Source organism: Lipotes vexillifer, unplaced genomic scaffold (genome assembly GCF_000442215.2).
Source record: "Lipotes vexillifer unplaced genomic scaffold, Lipotes_vexillifer_v1.1 scaffold893, whole genome shotgun sequence".
Taxonomy (NCBI): Eukaryota; Metazoa; Chordata; class Mammalia; order Artiodactyla; family Lipotidae; genus Lipotes; species Lipotes vexillifer.
Genome location: NW_006780223.1, coordinates 98191 through 116027, shown reverse-complemented (window position 1 = coordinate 116027; position 17837 = coordinate 98191). Strand labels below are relative to the sequence as shown.

Here is a 17837-nt window from a genome sequence, read left to right as displayed (position 1 = left end):
AAAAAAAAAAAAAAAAAAACAAAACCTTAGCTTGGGAACTTCCCTAGTGGTCCAGTGGTTAAGCCTCAGTGCTTCCAGTGCAGGGGGCATGGGTTTGATCCCTGTTTGGGGAACTAAGATCCCACATGCCATGTGGTGTAGCCAGAAAATTTTTTTTTTAAATTTTAAATAAAAAAACCTTAGCTTGTATCAAAATTAAAGCCTTCACATAAAGAAAACCAGTCTTTTTTTTATTTTTTCAAGCCTATTTAAATTGTTTCTAGCAATTAAAAAGTTCTAAGATGTGGTTTTAATCTTGCATAATCATACCTTTGGAAGTTTCTATTTGTGTAGGTTGGCTTTATGGCTTATTTATGCAATCAGGTATTGTAATTTTATTGAAATGAAGTACTTTGTGTGTGTGTCACATCAGACCTTTGTGGCACTTTTTAAAAGCCATTGTTGGCAATAAGCTGTGTTTTTTGAATTCCTAGTAAAACATGACCTCTTACTTCCCATTGTTTAATGGCACAGACATGGTTGGCCTGATTGAAGACATCTTCACATTGGGACTAGATTTCAGTGCTCTAGGTTTTGTGCATAGAAATCTTGTCAAGGAAAAGGGGTATTGTTAGGTCATTGATAGTCATCTGCTGCTGGGAATTAATCACATAACAGTAAACTTGTAATGTAAATTTCGATGCCTTCTTTTTGTAATGAGCTCTGTTCTGCCTGCTAGATACATCATATTTGATTAAAAATTGACAATTGCTCATCACAAGGAAAGGAGGAGGGGCATGTTTTCAAAAGGTACAGGAATCTAAGCAAGAACTTGGATCCCAAGTGCAAACATAGTCTCCAGGCTGTTTGAAAAAAAGTGTTCTGCTGCTCATCCACCTTGAGACGGACTTATGGACACAGAGGGGGAAGGGAAGGCTGGGATGAATTGAGAGAGTAGCACTGACATACATGTACTACTGTGTGTAAAATGGATAGCTAGTGGGAAGTTGCTTTATAGCACAGGGAGATCAGCTCTGTGCTTTGTGACCACCTAGAGAGGTGGGATAGGGAGGGTGGGAGGGAGGCTTAAGAGGGAGAGGATATATGTATACATATAGCTGACTCACTTTGTTGTACAGCAGAAACTAACACAACATTGTAAAGCGATTATAATCCAATAAAGGTGTAAAAAATAAAATAAAAGTCTGACCTATCCTTAAGGAACCTGTTTCTTTTTTTAAATGAATTTATTTATTTATTTATTTATTTATGGCTGCGTTGGGTCTTTGTTGTTAGGTCTTCGTTGCTGCGCGCGGGCTTTCTCTAGTTGTGGTGAGCGGGGGCTTCCCTTCGTTGTGGTGCGCATGCTTCTCACTGCAGTAGCTTCTCTTGTTTCGGAGCTCAGGCTCTAGGCTCACGGGCTTCAGTAGTTGCAGTACATGGGCTCAGTAGTTGTGGCTCGCAGGCCCTAGAGCGCAGGCTCAGTAGTTGTGGCACATGGGCTTAGTTGCTCTGTGGCATGTGGGATCATCCCGGACTGGGGCTTGAACCCATGTTCCCTGCATTGGCAGGAGGATTCTTAACCACTGCGCCACCAGGGAAGACTGGAACCTGTTTCATTCCAGCCTCCCTAAGGGAGTTTTCTTAGTATCATTTGGAAGTTGTCAGGATGATTGTGGAATTTTCCCTCTACTTATGGAAATTCCTGGGCCTTTCCACATGTGCTCTTTTCCACCTGTTCAAAAGTATGCTCTAGAACTTGTCTTACCCTGAGGGTATTTGAAGGAAACTTCAGCTCCTGCTATGCTCAACTGGTTAATCCTGCCACATTCCTTAAGAAGACAGTATCATAGGAGACCTTAGAGCTGATCTAGGTTTGAAATTAATCAACCAACTACTTATGTGACTGACTTTGGGCAAGTAGTTTAACCACCTGACACCTCAGGGTTTTCTTCTGTAAATTGGGAATAATGTTTCATAGACTTATGAGAATTAAATGAAATAATTCACATAAAGCTCTTATCACAGTATCAGATAGTAAGTGCTTTATATAAAATAGCTAGTTATTTTACTGAGTATCTCTTTTTGTGTGTATTCCATAGGATATTATGTTCTCCTAGAGAAAGTATAATGATTGTAGTCCTACTTTATAGTTTTTTCATCTTTTTCAAAGGCATGTATTTTCTAAACCATACTGAAATTTGGGGTGAAATCACTTACCTTGACATACTGCCTCATTCTTATGGTTATTACAGGCTATGCATTCCTTCTCTTTCAAGAAGAGAGCTCAGTTCAGGCACTAATTGATGCTTGTATTGAAGAAGATGGAAAACTCTATCTGTGTGTTTCCAGCCCTACTATCAAGGACAAACCTGTAAGTAAATGCTACTCAAACTTTAAGTTACAAATTCAAGTTTTCCAAAAACAGTTTTGAAATGATTGTTAGTGAAAAAATAAATAAACTACCATTTTGAGTTCAATTTTTTTTAATTCATATAATTTATTATATCTGGATAAAAAATTAACAGTTTGTTTCCAAACCCATCTATTCAAAATTTTGAACAGTACAGTGGCACAAAGCTCATCAGCTATTAAAGGAGTGACACCTAATACAGTAATGTCATTTTCTTCATAGGTTCAGATCCGTCCTTGGAATTTAAGTGATAGTGATTTTGTGATGGATGGTTCTCAGCCTTTGGATCCTCGAAAAACAATTTTTGTTGGAGGTGTTCCTAGGCCATTAAGGGCTGGTAAGTAGAATGTTAACAAATTTTGTTTTTTTAAAACAATCATTTAAGTATGAATTGATTCGGTACGCATTTGGTACTATTGTGTACATGTCACCACTGGGTGGGTGAAGGGCAGATTCTCCTGCTCCAATAGCTACTTGCTACAGAATTTTGAGACAAATTCTGAGAATTGTTCTTAACACCATTAAGGAACTGGAGAATTGGACACTCATCTATCAATATTGATAGCTAATTCCAAACAGACTCTGTAAGAAGAATCCACTCAAATACTGCATTTATGACTTCTTAAGTGTAACTCTCTAAGATAATGAGAATTTGGGTTCTTTTTATGGAGGTTGATTCTGATATCTGAAGAAGAAATATGGGATTTTTTTTAAAGGCACTTTAGATAAGTGAATGATAAACTTCTGTTCATCAGTAATCAGGAACCAGAGATCTACCAGAAGAGGTCATATAGGAACATAATTATAGATGTAAATGCCCGCCATACAAGCAAGTTTTATGATACTGTGTACCCTTGTGAAGTGTGTTAGTGCCTTCCATCACTGAAAGCATCCTCTTCCAGTATGGGAGGTGCATGTTAAAGAACTATTCACACATGTAAATACTTACAGACATAGCTACTACAAAGAAAGACTAAGGGGAACAGAAGAGCATACAGCAAGGAAATGTGCTGTAGTCTGATATTTTAAAGATGCTTGTATTTGAGCTGTCATATAAAGATTGAACAGAAGGAGCAGGGTTAGGTGGTAGGAGGTTGTGAACAGTGTTTCAGACAAAGGGAACAGCATATTCAAAGATCTTCAGTGGAGGGAAGCAGAGTGCCTCGGAGAGACTGAGGGAAGTCCAGAGTCACGGCCTAGGGTATAAGGAATGAGGTGAGAGATACAAGAAGACATTGAAAAAGTAAATAGGAGTCAGATCATACAAGTCTAATAGCTAACTTGTTATTTGTCCTCAGAGCAACTGGAAACCAATGAAGAGTTTTTAAGTAAAAGAGAGACTTGATCATATTTTCATTTTTAAAAGACCAGTTTAGTTAATGACTTGTGGAGAGGGGCGTCAAATTGAGAGTAGTTATACGTAGACCAATTTAGGAGCCTGTTATTGGAGTCCAGGAGACAAATAGTGGTGGCTTGGGTTAGTGGTAGTGGTGGTGGTGGAAGAGCCAACATTACAGATATTTATAAGATAAATGCAAAGGCTGAATCTCAGTTTTCAGTCTTAAGCTACTAGGTAGACACTGGTACCGCTAACTGAGAAGATAAAGAACACTGGAGAAAGAGCAGGTTGGAAGAAGATTGTGGTATTGGTTTTGAAAGCTAGTTTGTGCCACCATTCAGAGTTCCCAAGGAGAAATTTCAGTTAAGCCACTGGTATCTGCTATATTTTTAAGAGAATCACTCTTGCTGCTGTTCTGAAAATAAACTTGGGGCAGGGGGCAGAAACAAGGAGATAAGTCTATTGCCATGATCTAGATGAAAAAGAATGATACCTTGAAACAGGATGTTAGTGATGGAGGCAAAGAGATTGGATTCTAGATATGTCTTGGAAATCAAGTTCAGAGGATTGCATATACAGTGGGGAAAAAAGAAAATAGAAAGGATGAAGCCAAGGGTCTTGAGTTGGCAACTTCATCTTTTCCATTGCTTACTGAGTCAGCAAAAACTCACTTGAGTAGGTTTAATTGGATGGTGGAAGATCAGGAGTGCCATTTAGAACATACTGAGTGATGCAGTGTCTGTTAAATATCAATATGACTTGCCCAGTAGACAGTTGAGTTGTCCAGTTCTTCTATGGTGAGAGCAGGTGAGCTCTAGTATACAAGAGAAAGGATTAGATTTAGAAAAGAGCATTATCCTATTGACTTTCACTTAAAAAAAAAAAGTACTTAAAAATTGTTGATTTACTGTGTTCTCTCCCATTTGATGTGAACTACTTTTCCTTTTCAAGTGGAGCTTGCTATGATCATGGACCGGCTGTATGGTGGCGTTTGTTATGCAGGAATTGATACAGATCCTGAGCTAAAATATCCAAAAGGTGCTGGTCGAGTTGCTTTCTCCAATCAGCAGAGCTATATTGCTGCCATTAGTGCTCGGTTTGTTCAGCTTCAGCACGGTGATATTGATAAACGTGTAAGTTGCATATTGGGAAATCATTTAAGTCCTATTGTGAGGTGCTGATCCAAAGCTTACTACCCTACAGAGTTAATAATGTAATTCAAAAACCGAGTGTTTATTTTTCTATATTCCTTTAGCTCTTAAAGAGTATTATATCAAAATATCCCTGAAAATTCTTGAGCAGACTTTAAATTTTAGGTATAATACACAAAATATAAATATAATTTTAAAGGCAGTTCAAAAATTTTTATCAGCCAATAAGATCTTAATATCCTTTTAAGTATAGAGGCAGAGCTTGTTTTAAAAACTTGTACTCTGGAGTCAGACTACTTGGGATCCCATTTCCACCATTTGTTCTGTAACCCCGGGCAAATGAACCCTCTTTATGCCTCTTATTCCTCACTTATAAAATGGAAAACAGTAATAGTATCTCTTTCACAGTTATTTTGAGGAGTAAGTGAATTCACATATGTAGAAGCACTTAGAACAGAGCTTGGCACTAAGTGTTACTTAAGTGTTACTTATTTTTGATTTATAAAATCTAAAATAAAAACACATTTTGTATATTTTCCTAAATATATGCAAAAATAAATATGTAAATAAAGTAAATATATAAGGTGATTGTCCTAAACTTTGAAACATTTACTCTTTAGTAGCATTGCTTAGGTCATCACAATAAGAACTTTTAGGAAGTGTTATGGATGATAACTGTGAAAGCTACCCTATTGAATAATTTCTAATACTGATTACCATCTAAAATAAGAGAAAGGAGTGAACAAAACTCAATTGTTTCTTTACAAATCTATCTCATGCTAAAATCTGTGAATAGTTCCTGAATAATCATGTTTACATTTGTAGTACAGATGAGATATACTAAAAATATGAGGTAAATTAACTTTTTTATACCCATTATAGTAGATATAACTTGAGTGAGTACTTATTTTACCAGTGTAACAGTTTCTTGAAGCTTCTTCTCTGAGGCTGTACTGTTTTGGGGGCAGGGGAGCTGGTTAACTAATACCCATAGACCATTGACTCTAGAAGTAGTCCCCAAAATTTAATTATCAAATCTTACCATTTAGAAAAGACGTACAGCATAAGTTCAGTTCACATTTGCAAAGTGGCATTTTTGTTTGCATTGTTACTAAAAATGTTGCCCCCCAATAAAGAAAGAAAAAAATTAAGTATCTAAGAAAAAGGGCTCTGCTTTTACTCAGACATGCTATGAAATTTTCTTTAACTGATTTGAACCTTAGAGTTCCTCTCATTCAGTAGTTTCCAACCTCCACTGCACATTAAAGTTACCTGGGAACTTAGGAAAACCTTGACATCTGAGTCCCACCCCCAGAGATTCTGCTGTAATTGGTCTGGGATGCAGCATGGGCAGCAGTAGTATGTAAAGCCCCCAGGGTGATTCTAATGTCCAACCATGCTTTAGACCAGCGGTCCCCAACCTTTTTGACACCAGGAACCGGTTTCGTGGAAGACAGTTTTTCCACGGACGGGCATGGGGGGGTGGGGGGGATACTTTAGGTGGCAATGTGAGTGATGGAGGGGATGGTTCAGGTGGTAATGCGAGCTGGGGAGCAGCAGGTGAAGCCTCGCTCGCTCTTGCTCCCTTGCTTGCTTGCTTGCCCGCTGCTCACCTCCTGCTGTGCAGCCTGGTTCCTAACAGGCCACGGACTGGTACTGAGCCACGGACCGGGGTTTAGGGGCCTCTGCTTTAGACCACTGATCTAGTCTAACCCCCTACTTTTGCAGAGAGGTGATAGGGTCACAGAGGAAGTTATTTACATATTATATAATTGTAGTTGTTTAATATGCAGAAGCAAAGGGAAAAGATTATTGCAGTGTCATGTTTCATACCTCTTTGTTTCCAAAATGATAGTGGAGGACCAATTATTTGGGGCAATATATTGATTCTTAAAGAGAAACCCTGATACAAAGCAAGTGAATTGAGAAAAACTTGCCTTCTTAAAAAGGCATTGAACTACCTGAGAGAAAAGTTTACTTTTTTAAGATATGTGCTACTAAGGTATGTTTTAAACTTTATTTGAAAGAATTTGAGCCTTAAATATTTTACAAGTCATTAGTTTTGCTTATACAAAAAAATCAAACTCCTAATCTTTATACCTTTCATCTCTCTAATAAGAATATAGTTATTAAACCATAAAAACAGATTAAATTTAAATTTATAGCTGATAATCCAAAGATACACAGGATACTTATTTGGAGGGAATTAAAATTGTTTATTCAACTCACCTTTTAGGCTCATGAACACTTTGAAGTTTACTTTCATCTCCCTGATAGCCATGAAGAACAATCACCACAAATGTGTAAATCATTTTAAATTTTATATGTTATTCCATGAGTAGTATAATTCACTGTGACTTCTGGTAGTTACTGAAGTGAATTGTGATATACTTCAAGTTGGCTAATTAATTATTAATCATTTTATTATTTATGACTCCAGGTGATTGTGTATCACAGATAGCTCCTCTGAAGGGAAAAAGGGAAAATAAGAATAGTGAAGAATCAATGAAACTCCCTTTTACACATTCAAGAGCTGTTAGAGATTATTATTAATTGCAAATAGGTTTTGACTGTATTCTAAAATCATAAATTTGAAATCCAGTTTTTCATCTTTGAAGTTTTGATTTTGAGTTAAGTAGATTACCTTCATGAAATAATATCTAGAATTTAAAAATATGCAAAAGATATAATTTAGGATAATAAAATGTCCAATATATATAAAATATGTTTATCCTAACCCTAACCATGAAATACAAATGCAAACAAAAACGTAATCTCATTACCCTTCTATCAAATGTTTGTTTTACAGTTCTTTTCATCAGTCAACTAGGTTGTTTCTAGTTTGCTGTTATTGTTTTTGTTCAAAATAATGCTGAAGAAAAATACCCTTATATATTCATTTTTTGCACACATGCGAGTATTTCAGTAGAATACATTCAAAATAGAAATTGTTGGGTCATTATTTTTTACCTTGGGCAAACCAAGCCCTTTAAACGCTCAATTTTCTCTTCTCTCATGAGGAAAGGCAGAGATCTTAGGCTACCTGGCACTATTCAATCAGACAAAAGTAGTAACCTTTCATTCATAAAGTTATTACAAGCCAGAAAACAAGGCTGTTGCAGCTAATAGTAGCTAATGTTAATATACAGAGTATTTGCCATGTGCCACACTATCTTCAGTGCTTTTACTTGCATAATCTTTTCCTTACAGCTCTATAAAGCAGGTTCTATTGCCTTTCTCATCTCACAGATACAGAAACTGAGGTTAAAAAGTTTAGTATTCAGAGCTGACCTAAGTCTGAGGTCTTCTACTGCGTCAGGCTTTCACAGTGGGACTTTGACTTCATATCTTATAAATACACAGAAGTCTAGACATACCCTTAATAAGGTTATCCACAGTTCTGGTTTGTCTGTACCAGTTATTTACAAGCAGGGTATCGCTCTCACCTGTAGTAGAGACGCATTGCCATGATCAGTGGCTGCTGGGTTATGCCATCTCACAAGTGGCACTGGAATGAGAAAACAAAGGTGTAAATACTATTTGTCTTCCATACCCTTCTGTTTTTCACTCACAGTCACCCCCACCTCTGATAATATTAACACACAGGTGTTTTAAAGATGTTACTTCAAGAAAGGTGAGGGTAGAATGTTTTGCGAATCAATTAGGATTCTATAGTTTTTTTAAATTATTTTTTGTCTTTGGAAAAGAGAGTTATTTAAATACTATTCAGTTTATAGTTCTCAGAAGAAAACATATCAAAATACAATAAAATTACCAAACTAAGAACTCATTTAATCATATGGTCAATTATGAACATGAAACATAAAAAAAGATTAGTGCAAGAACAAAATGATTTAATTTTTTTTAACCTACTATATGGTGAAGCTATTACCCAGGGAAGATGCCTGCTTTCTCAGCATTGAATGTTGTTGGTCCTTTTCTCTAGAACATTGTATGAACCTTTTAAAGTATTGCTAAAGTGACTTTTGAAGCAGACTTAATGGGATATGTTTTCTCTCTTTTTCTAGGTGGAGGTAAAGCCATATGTGCTAGATGACCAGATGTGTGATGAATGCCAGGGCGCACGCTGTGGTGGAAAATTTGCTCCCTTTTTTTGTGCCAATGTCACTTGCCTGCAGTATTACTGTGAGTTTTGTTGGGCAAATATCCACTCTCGTGCAGGACGTGAGTTCCATAAGCCATTGGTAAAGGAAGGTGCTGATCGCCCACGTCAGATCCACTTCCGCTGGAACTAAGAATAGCAAACCTGCCTCTGTTTAACAAGGAAAGAAAGGGTGCATGTGGCTTACTGTGTCTGAAGATACTGACATGCAGAAGAAATAAGTGCATTCTTCTGCTCTCACCCCAGCTATCAATACATGCATCTTTATCAGCAGCCAAAACACTACAAGCCTCTTGTTTTTCACCAAAACCCTACATCTCAGGCTTACTAATTTTTGTGATATTTTCATGTTAATATAAAATGTTTTTTTGTATTTTCTCCAAGTTATTTTTATATGTAAAGTTAAAATTAGATATGAGAATGTTTTGCGTAGGGGCAAACAGTCTGCTGCTATATAGTGGGTGAAGCGTGCACTTATTTCTAAACGTGGGTTTTTAACTTCAAGATCTGCCCCAGTAATTTACCAAAGGTAGCAAAATAATAGTGAAGATGGAATATGTCTGCTACAAATGCTTATTTTTATTGTTGCTATTTTCAGTGTATACATAAACTAAAACTTAGGGTTGATTTTTTTGCTCTCCATTTTGACTTGCAAGAAATAATACCTCAAGATAATCTGATTTATTAGCTATTTTTAAACATTTTTAATCACAAGCTGTATTAGCTTTGCTGCTATATAGGTGTTATGTGTAAATGCCACCTATTAATACGGGATTGAAAACGTTAGAGACACACTGCATTGCAGATAAAATGCAGGCAGCACAATATGGCCTAAACTGCCATAGTTTTAGAATGTGAAAAAAAAATGCATGTTTACTTACCTGTATACACCATATGCATGCACTAGAATTATTAACTAACAAGAGGTGAGGTATTGCAAATGTTCGAAAAAGCTCTCTTGAATCTAGGTAGCATGAACAAATTATAAAATTTGTTTAAAAAAAGCAAACTTGCATGCATTATTGTGACTTCAAGTTAAAAAAAAATGTCCTACATGTGTACAATATGCAAATTAGTTTTAGATTAGAGAGTGCAGCCATTTTGTGATCTGGTCGGTAGTGGAATTTGATTTTATGCAGACTGGATGTAATATTTGTAATCCCTGTGCAATTTTGTGATGTGCGGTTCTAATTCATGTGCAGTGATATAGTATAGATAAAAGACTGAGTAAAAGAAAATTACTAGAATTTTAAAGAAAGTTGATTTTAGCCCCTTTGATAGTTCATGGTTAAGACATCCTTTATAAACCAAAGATGGCCAGCACACTGATAACTGGTCACCAAATGTAAGACCCACAGGAAGCCCATATTTAAACAAAGGAACTTTATCAAAGAATGCAAAACTTTAGTAAACCTAAGTAAAGTCAAAATGGAGATGGGGAAATATACAGACGGCTAGTTGCATAAAATTCAATTTTACCTTAAAGATAATGGTGAAATCTGGCTTAAACTTGCATACATGTTTGACCTATGTATATTGGGGTCTTCTGTCTAAACTGGGGTCACTGTTGCATGGAAATTGTTGTTCTTAATGGTTAAGAATTGCTTTTTTAAAAAAAAATTTTGATGAAGGAATTTTGGTAATGACTTTGCTTGCAGTTTTTTTGAGAAAGTGGCATGGAAACATGCAATAGTTAATGAGTTTCTTTTGGTACTGAACACTATTAGAATATCATTAGTGATATTTTTTCTCTTTAGAGCATTTTTAATGCAACTAGCCCCTATATTTTAATGTAAGAGTTACTCTGCAATCTAAGCAAAGCACCCAGCAATGGTAGATGTTTTTTTAAAATGCTGAAATAAGATTCTTGACTCTAAAGAGAGAAAATTACAAGGGTGTTGCCGTATTGCAGCCCCTTGGGACAATCCTTCACGTGAGCAAAGTGTTGATCTTAATACTGGTTGTCTATGGTGTGCTTTTTTGTACTGTAAAAATATGTGGTTCATGTCTAACTCTGCTGTTTTATTGTGGTTGTGGTTCAAGTTTTTAATGTTTAAAGTTGATGCTGTTTTCAGAAGAGCTTTTTACTAATTTATTTGTCAGTGTTCCCTATTTGTTACTTAACCATGATCCTCCAGATTTTTGGAGTATTCTTTTCTAACCTTAACCCTGCCAACCTTGATCCATTTGACATTTGTTATGCACTATTTTTATATCTCTGTGAGAGATTTTTCCAACAGTCAGCTATTTTATGGCACACTTTTTTTGACTGATGACATCTCCTTTGCTATACCTCAATTTTTGGAATTTAGAAAAGAAATCAGTAGTTTTGCAATGTTAATTATTTAGATATTTAATTTCGCAGATTTTTAAACTTTATTTTCATAATTTCTGCTTAATGTTTAAAATTGAAGAGCCTTTTCATGTATTAAATAATGAACACTAAAATTATATGATGAAAATAATTGGAGATGTTGAAAATCACTTTCCCTTCTTAAACAGAAATAAATATTGGAAATGAGGGGAAATGTAATAGAACACCCTTTTTGCCATGGATAAAAATGACAGAAATGTATGGTTTGTTTTACCTTCATTTCTGTTACAATTAAAGCTTATTAGTCTAATCTTTTATTCCTTCCCCACCTTCCCCCTACCTCTTTTTCTTTTTCTTTTTTTTTTTTCCTTTTATTTACTACATTCTTATTTTCTAACTGTTAAACACTGTATTGGAATTTTTTTTAACTTACAGATCATATTTATTTTACTATTTTTGTAGAAAATTCTTAATTTTGATTGTATTTTTGTATTTTCAAAGCTTCTTCATTTGTGTTCCCTAAATGTTCTTATTGCTGCCCAAAAAGTATGACTGTGGAGGAAAAAAAAAACTTTAAAAATCCACACTTTTTGTTAAGAAGGAAACATTTAGCATTTATATATTTGTGTATGGAAAACACTTGATATTTTATCCCTGTTGCATCTGGCTGCACAGAGCCTCTCCTCAAAGATGCTACAAAACTTGAATATAACACATTTTGGAAGGCTGACTAACCTCGATTCTGTGTTGTGATGTGCAATACTGTTTCTAATGTTTGTATAAAAAAAATAACAGTGTAAACCTTTTTAATGCAAATTTATTTTTTTCATTGCATATTTTGCAGATTTTATCCACAGTGTCATTTTTTACTGTCAGAAAAGATACCCCTTTTGTCATTGCAACTATTTTTTAAATCCAGAAATCTTTGTACTGATGTAAATGATTGTAGTTATTTTGGATAGTGTTTTGCTAACAAAAGGAAAGACTTTTTTCATGCATATTTCTATTTTGTTTTTTTGGGTTTTATTTTATTTTAATAGTAGTAAAATACTTGGAATAATTTTTCATATTCTTGTCATTAATATTATTTTGTATTTTTATGTGGAAATATATAATTTTATGACACTAATTGCTAAAGTTTATTTTATGTTGAATTATTTTTGGAGCTGAAATCTTTGTAATATTAAAGCAACTAGTTTCTAATTCCCAGTTTCTGTATAGAATCGCACAAGTGGTTTATGGAGTGTTTGGATTGTAATTATAAATGGTTCTTTGATATGCAAATTAATATTTTCAGTTGATTTTATTTTATATTCCTAATGGGATGTTAAAGCTGTTTTTTATTTTTTTCTAAATAAAAAGAGAACCCATGCTTTTATGGACACTAGATAAACGCCTTCAGCTTAAATTTTTTTGTTAAAATACTTTAGTTTATTTTATTGTTATCTTCCAGGTGTCTAAATCTCCAGTCTGTCTGTTGTACTGGTAATTTAACTCTGTAATGGAATAGTTTGCTGCCAACTATTTATATTAAGTAATTTTTAAATATTTGTAATATTGTTGACTGACTAATAAACTATTAAGTTATTGGCATAGTTGTGGAATCTTATTCTTCAATTCAAATCTATCAAAATATCCGTGGACACCAGTAAAATATTTTTTACAGAGCTGAGTGACAAGGCTATATAAAGAAGCCCAGGCCACTATGTATTTTAGTGTGAGGATTGCAAGGGAAACTTGGAGATCATCTAGTTCAGTATTTGGGCCCCCAAGCCCCTTTGCATCAGTTCTCCTCCCCATCTCACCCTTAGCCCCACATACATACCATAGAAATTTTGGTGTTAACAATCATAACAGATAATTAGTGTTACTATATCTAAATTGATGCTGTACTTAAAAAATTAAAAACTGTTTACCATGTTGCGAAGTGCACAGTTTCCATGATGCTTTCTCAGGTACCATCTAGTTGGGAACCACTTGTCAAAAAATTTTTATGCTTATTTTCTATAGAGTCTGTGAGTTCTTCAGTGGCCACATTGTAGAGGGAGAAAGGGAAGGAAAGGTATAGAATAAGTAGCCTGGGATCTAGGTTCCTCAGCCTAATTATGGCTAGAACAGCTCTACCTTTAACTTGAACAAAGTTGGAGATTCACATAAAAATTGGTGTTTAGCATGGGACCCAGGGAAAGAAAGGTTCCATTGCTTTTTTAGAGAACATGTTAAAAATTACTGATTATAACCAATTTTTTCTTTTACCTATGAGGACACAGGTATCACAGAGAGGGTAAAACTTAGTATTTCCTCATATTCTACAAGACATCACAGAAATTCCTTAAATGGGCTAATCTTGATGTTGACAGCCCCTCACATCCTGCCACTGTCACCCATGCACTCCAAGCAAATCGTCCATCTTCACACATCTGTATCTTGGCATGTGCTGCCATTTTTCTATTTGGAATCTTATTTTCTCTTTGCCCAAGAAGTCCCCTTCCATAACGAAAACAAAGAGCCTCCTCTGCATTCTGGCCTATCTTTAAGACTTAGCAGGAATTTCCCATTCTCTTGACTCTTTCACCTGCTGCTGACATAAAGATCATTTATCTTCCTGTTCTCCCCTATCCTTCTGTTATTTAAGAAAAGAATAAACTTTGACCACCGACTAAGGGTTGGGCACTAACCATGTAGGATCCTTGGTTGCCAGGCCATTTCATAGCCTTGTAGGTGGAAAGTCAGGTTAACTCAAACTCAATGTAATATACTGTAAAATATAGTAAACGTGTATCAATGATGATGGGAAAGACTTTCTGCTGAAATGACTTCCTTTCTTTAAAATGATTTTACTTGATTAAGAATTTCACATAGGAGTTAGCATTTGACTTGAATTTTTGCATGAGCAAAGAATTTAAAGAACTCAAAATTTAGCACAAATCGTTTCTGAGAGAATTACTTGAAGATCTATTCCACCAGAAAGAGGGAATAACGATAAAATATCCAGGAAACAGGACGATGTGTGATGTCATGGAAAATAATAAGAGATACATATTTGGACTTCATCTGGTTTCTGGCACAGAACTAAAACTCTTGGAATTTCCTAAGTGATAAGAGTGATTAAGGGGGTCTTGATATTCATAACTAGTTTTAACCACACCCTGAGTTTGTTAATGAGGTAACTTTTGGAAAGTGCCTAAGGTTGGGGAAGAAAGGGTTGGAACTTTCAATCCCCCTATACCCACCCCCCCACACCCCCGACATGGCCCACCTCCAGGAAGGGGAGAGGGTCTGGAGGTTGAATCCATCACCAATGGCCTATGATTTAATCAATTATGCCAAACTATGGAAGCCTCCATAGAAACCCAAAAGACAGGGTTTGGAGAGCTTCCAGGTTGGTGAACACCTTGGTCGGTGGGCTCAGGGACAGCTGGGTCCGGAAGCTCCATGCTCTTTCTGCATACCTTGCCCTGTGCATCTCTTCCATCTGGCTGTTCCTAAGTTATATTCTTTTATAATAAACTGGTAATTAATCAGACCCAAGGAGGGGTTGTTGGAACCTTCAATCTATAGCCAGTCGGTCAGAAGCACAGATGACAACCTGGACTTCTCGACTGAAGTGGGAGGAGGGGGGCCATCTTGTACGACTGAGCCCTTACTTAACCTGTGGGATCTGATACTATCACCAGGTAGATAGTGTCTGAACTGAGTTGAGTTGTAGGACATATATATGGTGTCAAAGAATTGCTTGGTGGTGTATTGGAAAAAACACACATCGTAATTGGTGTCAGAATCACAACATGGATACTAGACACTGTTGTGGGTCTAATGTATAGTTAAAAAATAAAATGTGGCTAAAATTTATAAATAAGTCCTGAATAGTAGAGACATAATTTAAAATAACATAATTAAGGTAAAAATAAAACTCAATTTAAACAAAGTAAAAACCTAGATGAATATTTGAAATGATAACAAAGGCCTTGTTTGGAGTGGAGGAGGATAGATTATAGATGTTGATTAATTTATTGTAAATAATAAATTATTTTTCAAATTGTAATATGTAAGATGCATTGTTTTTAAAAGTCAAATACATAAATTATGAAAAGAGTGAAATATTGCCCCACTACCTTTTCATCCCAATTCTCACTCCTGAGAGGCAAACACCTTGAATTGTTAACACTTTTACAGTATCATGGTATTTACCTCCTTCCAGCTAAGTAGGACACTTACATTGTTCTTTCTTTTTCAGCTTAAGACCTTGTTGACTTCCTAAAATGACTGTGTGTGCTTTGTTTCCAGACACACCCCATGCATGTATCTAACACACACACCCAAACCAGGCTGTTCGTTTTGTGAATAATTCATCACGCTGATGATTATTACTCTTGCATTTTTCTGTAGGTTTCATACCTCACTAAAAAGTTTGTTTTTAAATAGGCAAGAAAACACTGCTTGCTTTAGTAGGACAAGAGTGACAGTACCATAGGAAGAAATGCAAAAACCAAATCAGAACGTGAGTTTCCATGGTAACTGCATCCCAGATCTATAGGATTTTTTAAAAACCTCCTTGTGAACCGTGAAGTACATGTAGAAAATATTAAGCATCAATTCACACTATGAGTAATTTTTAAACTCTCAAAAAGAAATAGAAAATTGTTGAAAAAAGGAACTCAGATATTTGTGCATTAACTCCTAGACTACGGGCAACATGTCTGTTCATCATTTTATAACCAGCATCAAGCAGCATATCTGGCCCATTCAGAGGTACCTGCCACAGAGAGTTATCTACAGTCATAATTTTCAAGGATTAAAATATCTCCTTTAGGCCTTTTATTGTTATTGTCAATCAATCATGTGAAATATTTGATATAACCAGTAGTATGTGCTATTTAATAAATGTATTGAGAAACTCATTTAGCTTTGGTAAACGTGAGAAATTTCACACACAACACATCCCCAAAGACCAAATAGGAATTGGTCTCCTGTATGTCTTTTTTTTTACCTCATTCTTTAAAGGAATATGTATTTATGTACAAGGTGATTCAGCTAAATGCCATCTCCTGTTAAGTAATCGCAGTAAAGTGCATGCACCAAACAAGTAAATAATTGGTAAGTATTAATCTTGACCATGTTAATATTTTTAACCATGTCTACCGGATGACGAACGATTCGTTACATACTGCCTTTCAGAAACATGTTCTCCCAACTTTTCCAGACACAAGATCATGCAACAACCACGCTTCTGTCAGATTTGGTTTGCAAGCAGCCCAGGAAGGTAGAACAACCAGGATCATCCTGCTGCATTCTCTTATGTCATTGCCTAGATTTTCTCCTTTTCATGTGCTATTTCTCAACTTAATGTTAATTTTCCCAGCAAGCATTAGCTTGTATTGTTTTGTTCTTTTTCTCTTTCTCACAATGCTATTTATAAAATTCACAAGTTTTAAATATACAGCTTGATGAATTTTGGTAATTGTATACAATCATAGTCACCATGACAACCAAAATACAGAACGGTTCCTTCCTTGTTTCTATTATACTTGTTCTACTCCCTCTGTCATACCTCTGGCCTCCAGCAACCACTGCTCTACATTCTCTGACTATAGTTTCACTAGAATCTCTTATAATTGAAATCACACAATGCACAATATTTTGCGTTTGACTTTTTCACTTAGAGTTATGTTTCTGAGATTTATCCCTGTGTTTCTGGTACTAATATGTCATCCTCTTTTTATTGCAGATAGTATTCTGTGGTACACAATTTGTTTGCCTATTATCAGTTGATGGGCATTTGGATTTCTTCCAGTTTTTGGCTAGAATGGTCACACATTTTTATGTGAATATATGTTTTTGTTTCTCTTGGATAAATACCTAAAAGTGGAAATGCTGAGTCATATAATAAATATATGTAACTTTGTGAGGTGTTGCCATATTCTTTTCCAAGTGGCTATACCATATTTTGCATTCCACTAGCAATGTATGAAACTTCCAATTGCTCTACATTATCATACCAACCTTTGCTATTAGTGTTGATGTTTTTTTTTGCAGTCATCCTAGTGAAAGTGAAGTAGTATCTTTTTCTTCATTGTTTTAGTTTTTGCAATTTTGTTGATGACTAATGTTGTTGAGCATCTTTTCATGTGCTTATTAACCATTAAGATATCTTCTTTTGTGAATTTTCTGTTCAAGTCTTGTGTCTAGTATTTTTTTTAAACCTGGATTGCCTTATAATTGAGCCATGAGTGTTCTTCCTATATTCTGAGTATAAGCCCTTTGTTGAATATATGTTTAGCAAAAATTTTCTCCTAGTCTATGGTTTGCCTTCTTTTGTTCTTAACTATGTCTTTCAGAGAGCAACAATTTTTAATCTTGATGAAATCTATTTTATCATATTTTTCTCTTAAAGTTTCTGGTTTTGGTGTGTTGTTCAAGAAATCTTTCTCTCACCCAATGTCACAAAGATTTTACCCTATTCTATCTTCTAGAGTTTAATAGTTTGAGCTCTTAAATTTAGGTCTATGGTCAATTTA

The 17837-nt window shown here is 35.4% G+C and overlaps 1 protein-coding gene across 1 annotated transcript in view; it reads left to right on the top strand.

Moving 5' to 3' along the window:
• The window catches only part of CPEB2 (cytoplasmic polyadenylation element binding protein 2), a 63467-nt gene extending 50560 nt beyond the window's left edge, over positions 1-12907 (top strand). Inside the window, exons 10-13 of the mRNA XM_007453352.1 lie at positions 2235-2353; positions 2615-2729; positions 4683-4864; positions 8911-12907. Of these exons, the coding sequence (XP_007453414.1) occupies positions 2235-2353; positions 2615-2729; positions 4683-4864; positions 8911-9138 (644 nt within the window). The 3' untranslated portion in view covers positions 9139-12907. The remainder of the gene's footprint in view (positions 1-2234; positions 2354-2614; positions 2730-4682; positions 4865-8910) is intronic.
• Positions 12908-17837: the final 4930 nt, after the last annotated feature.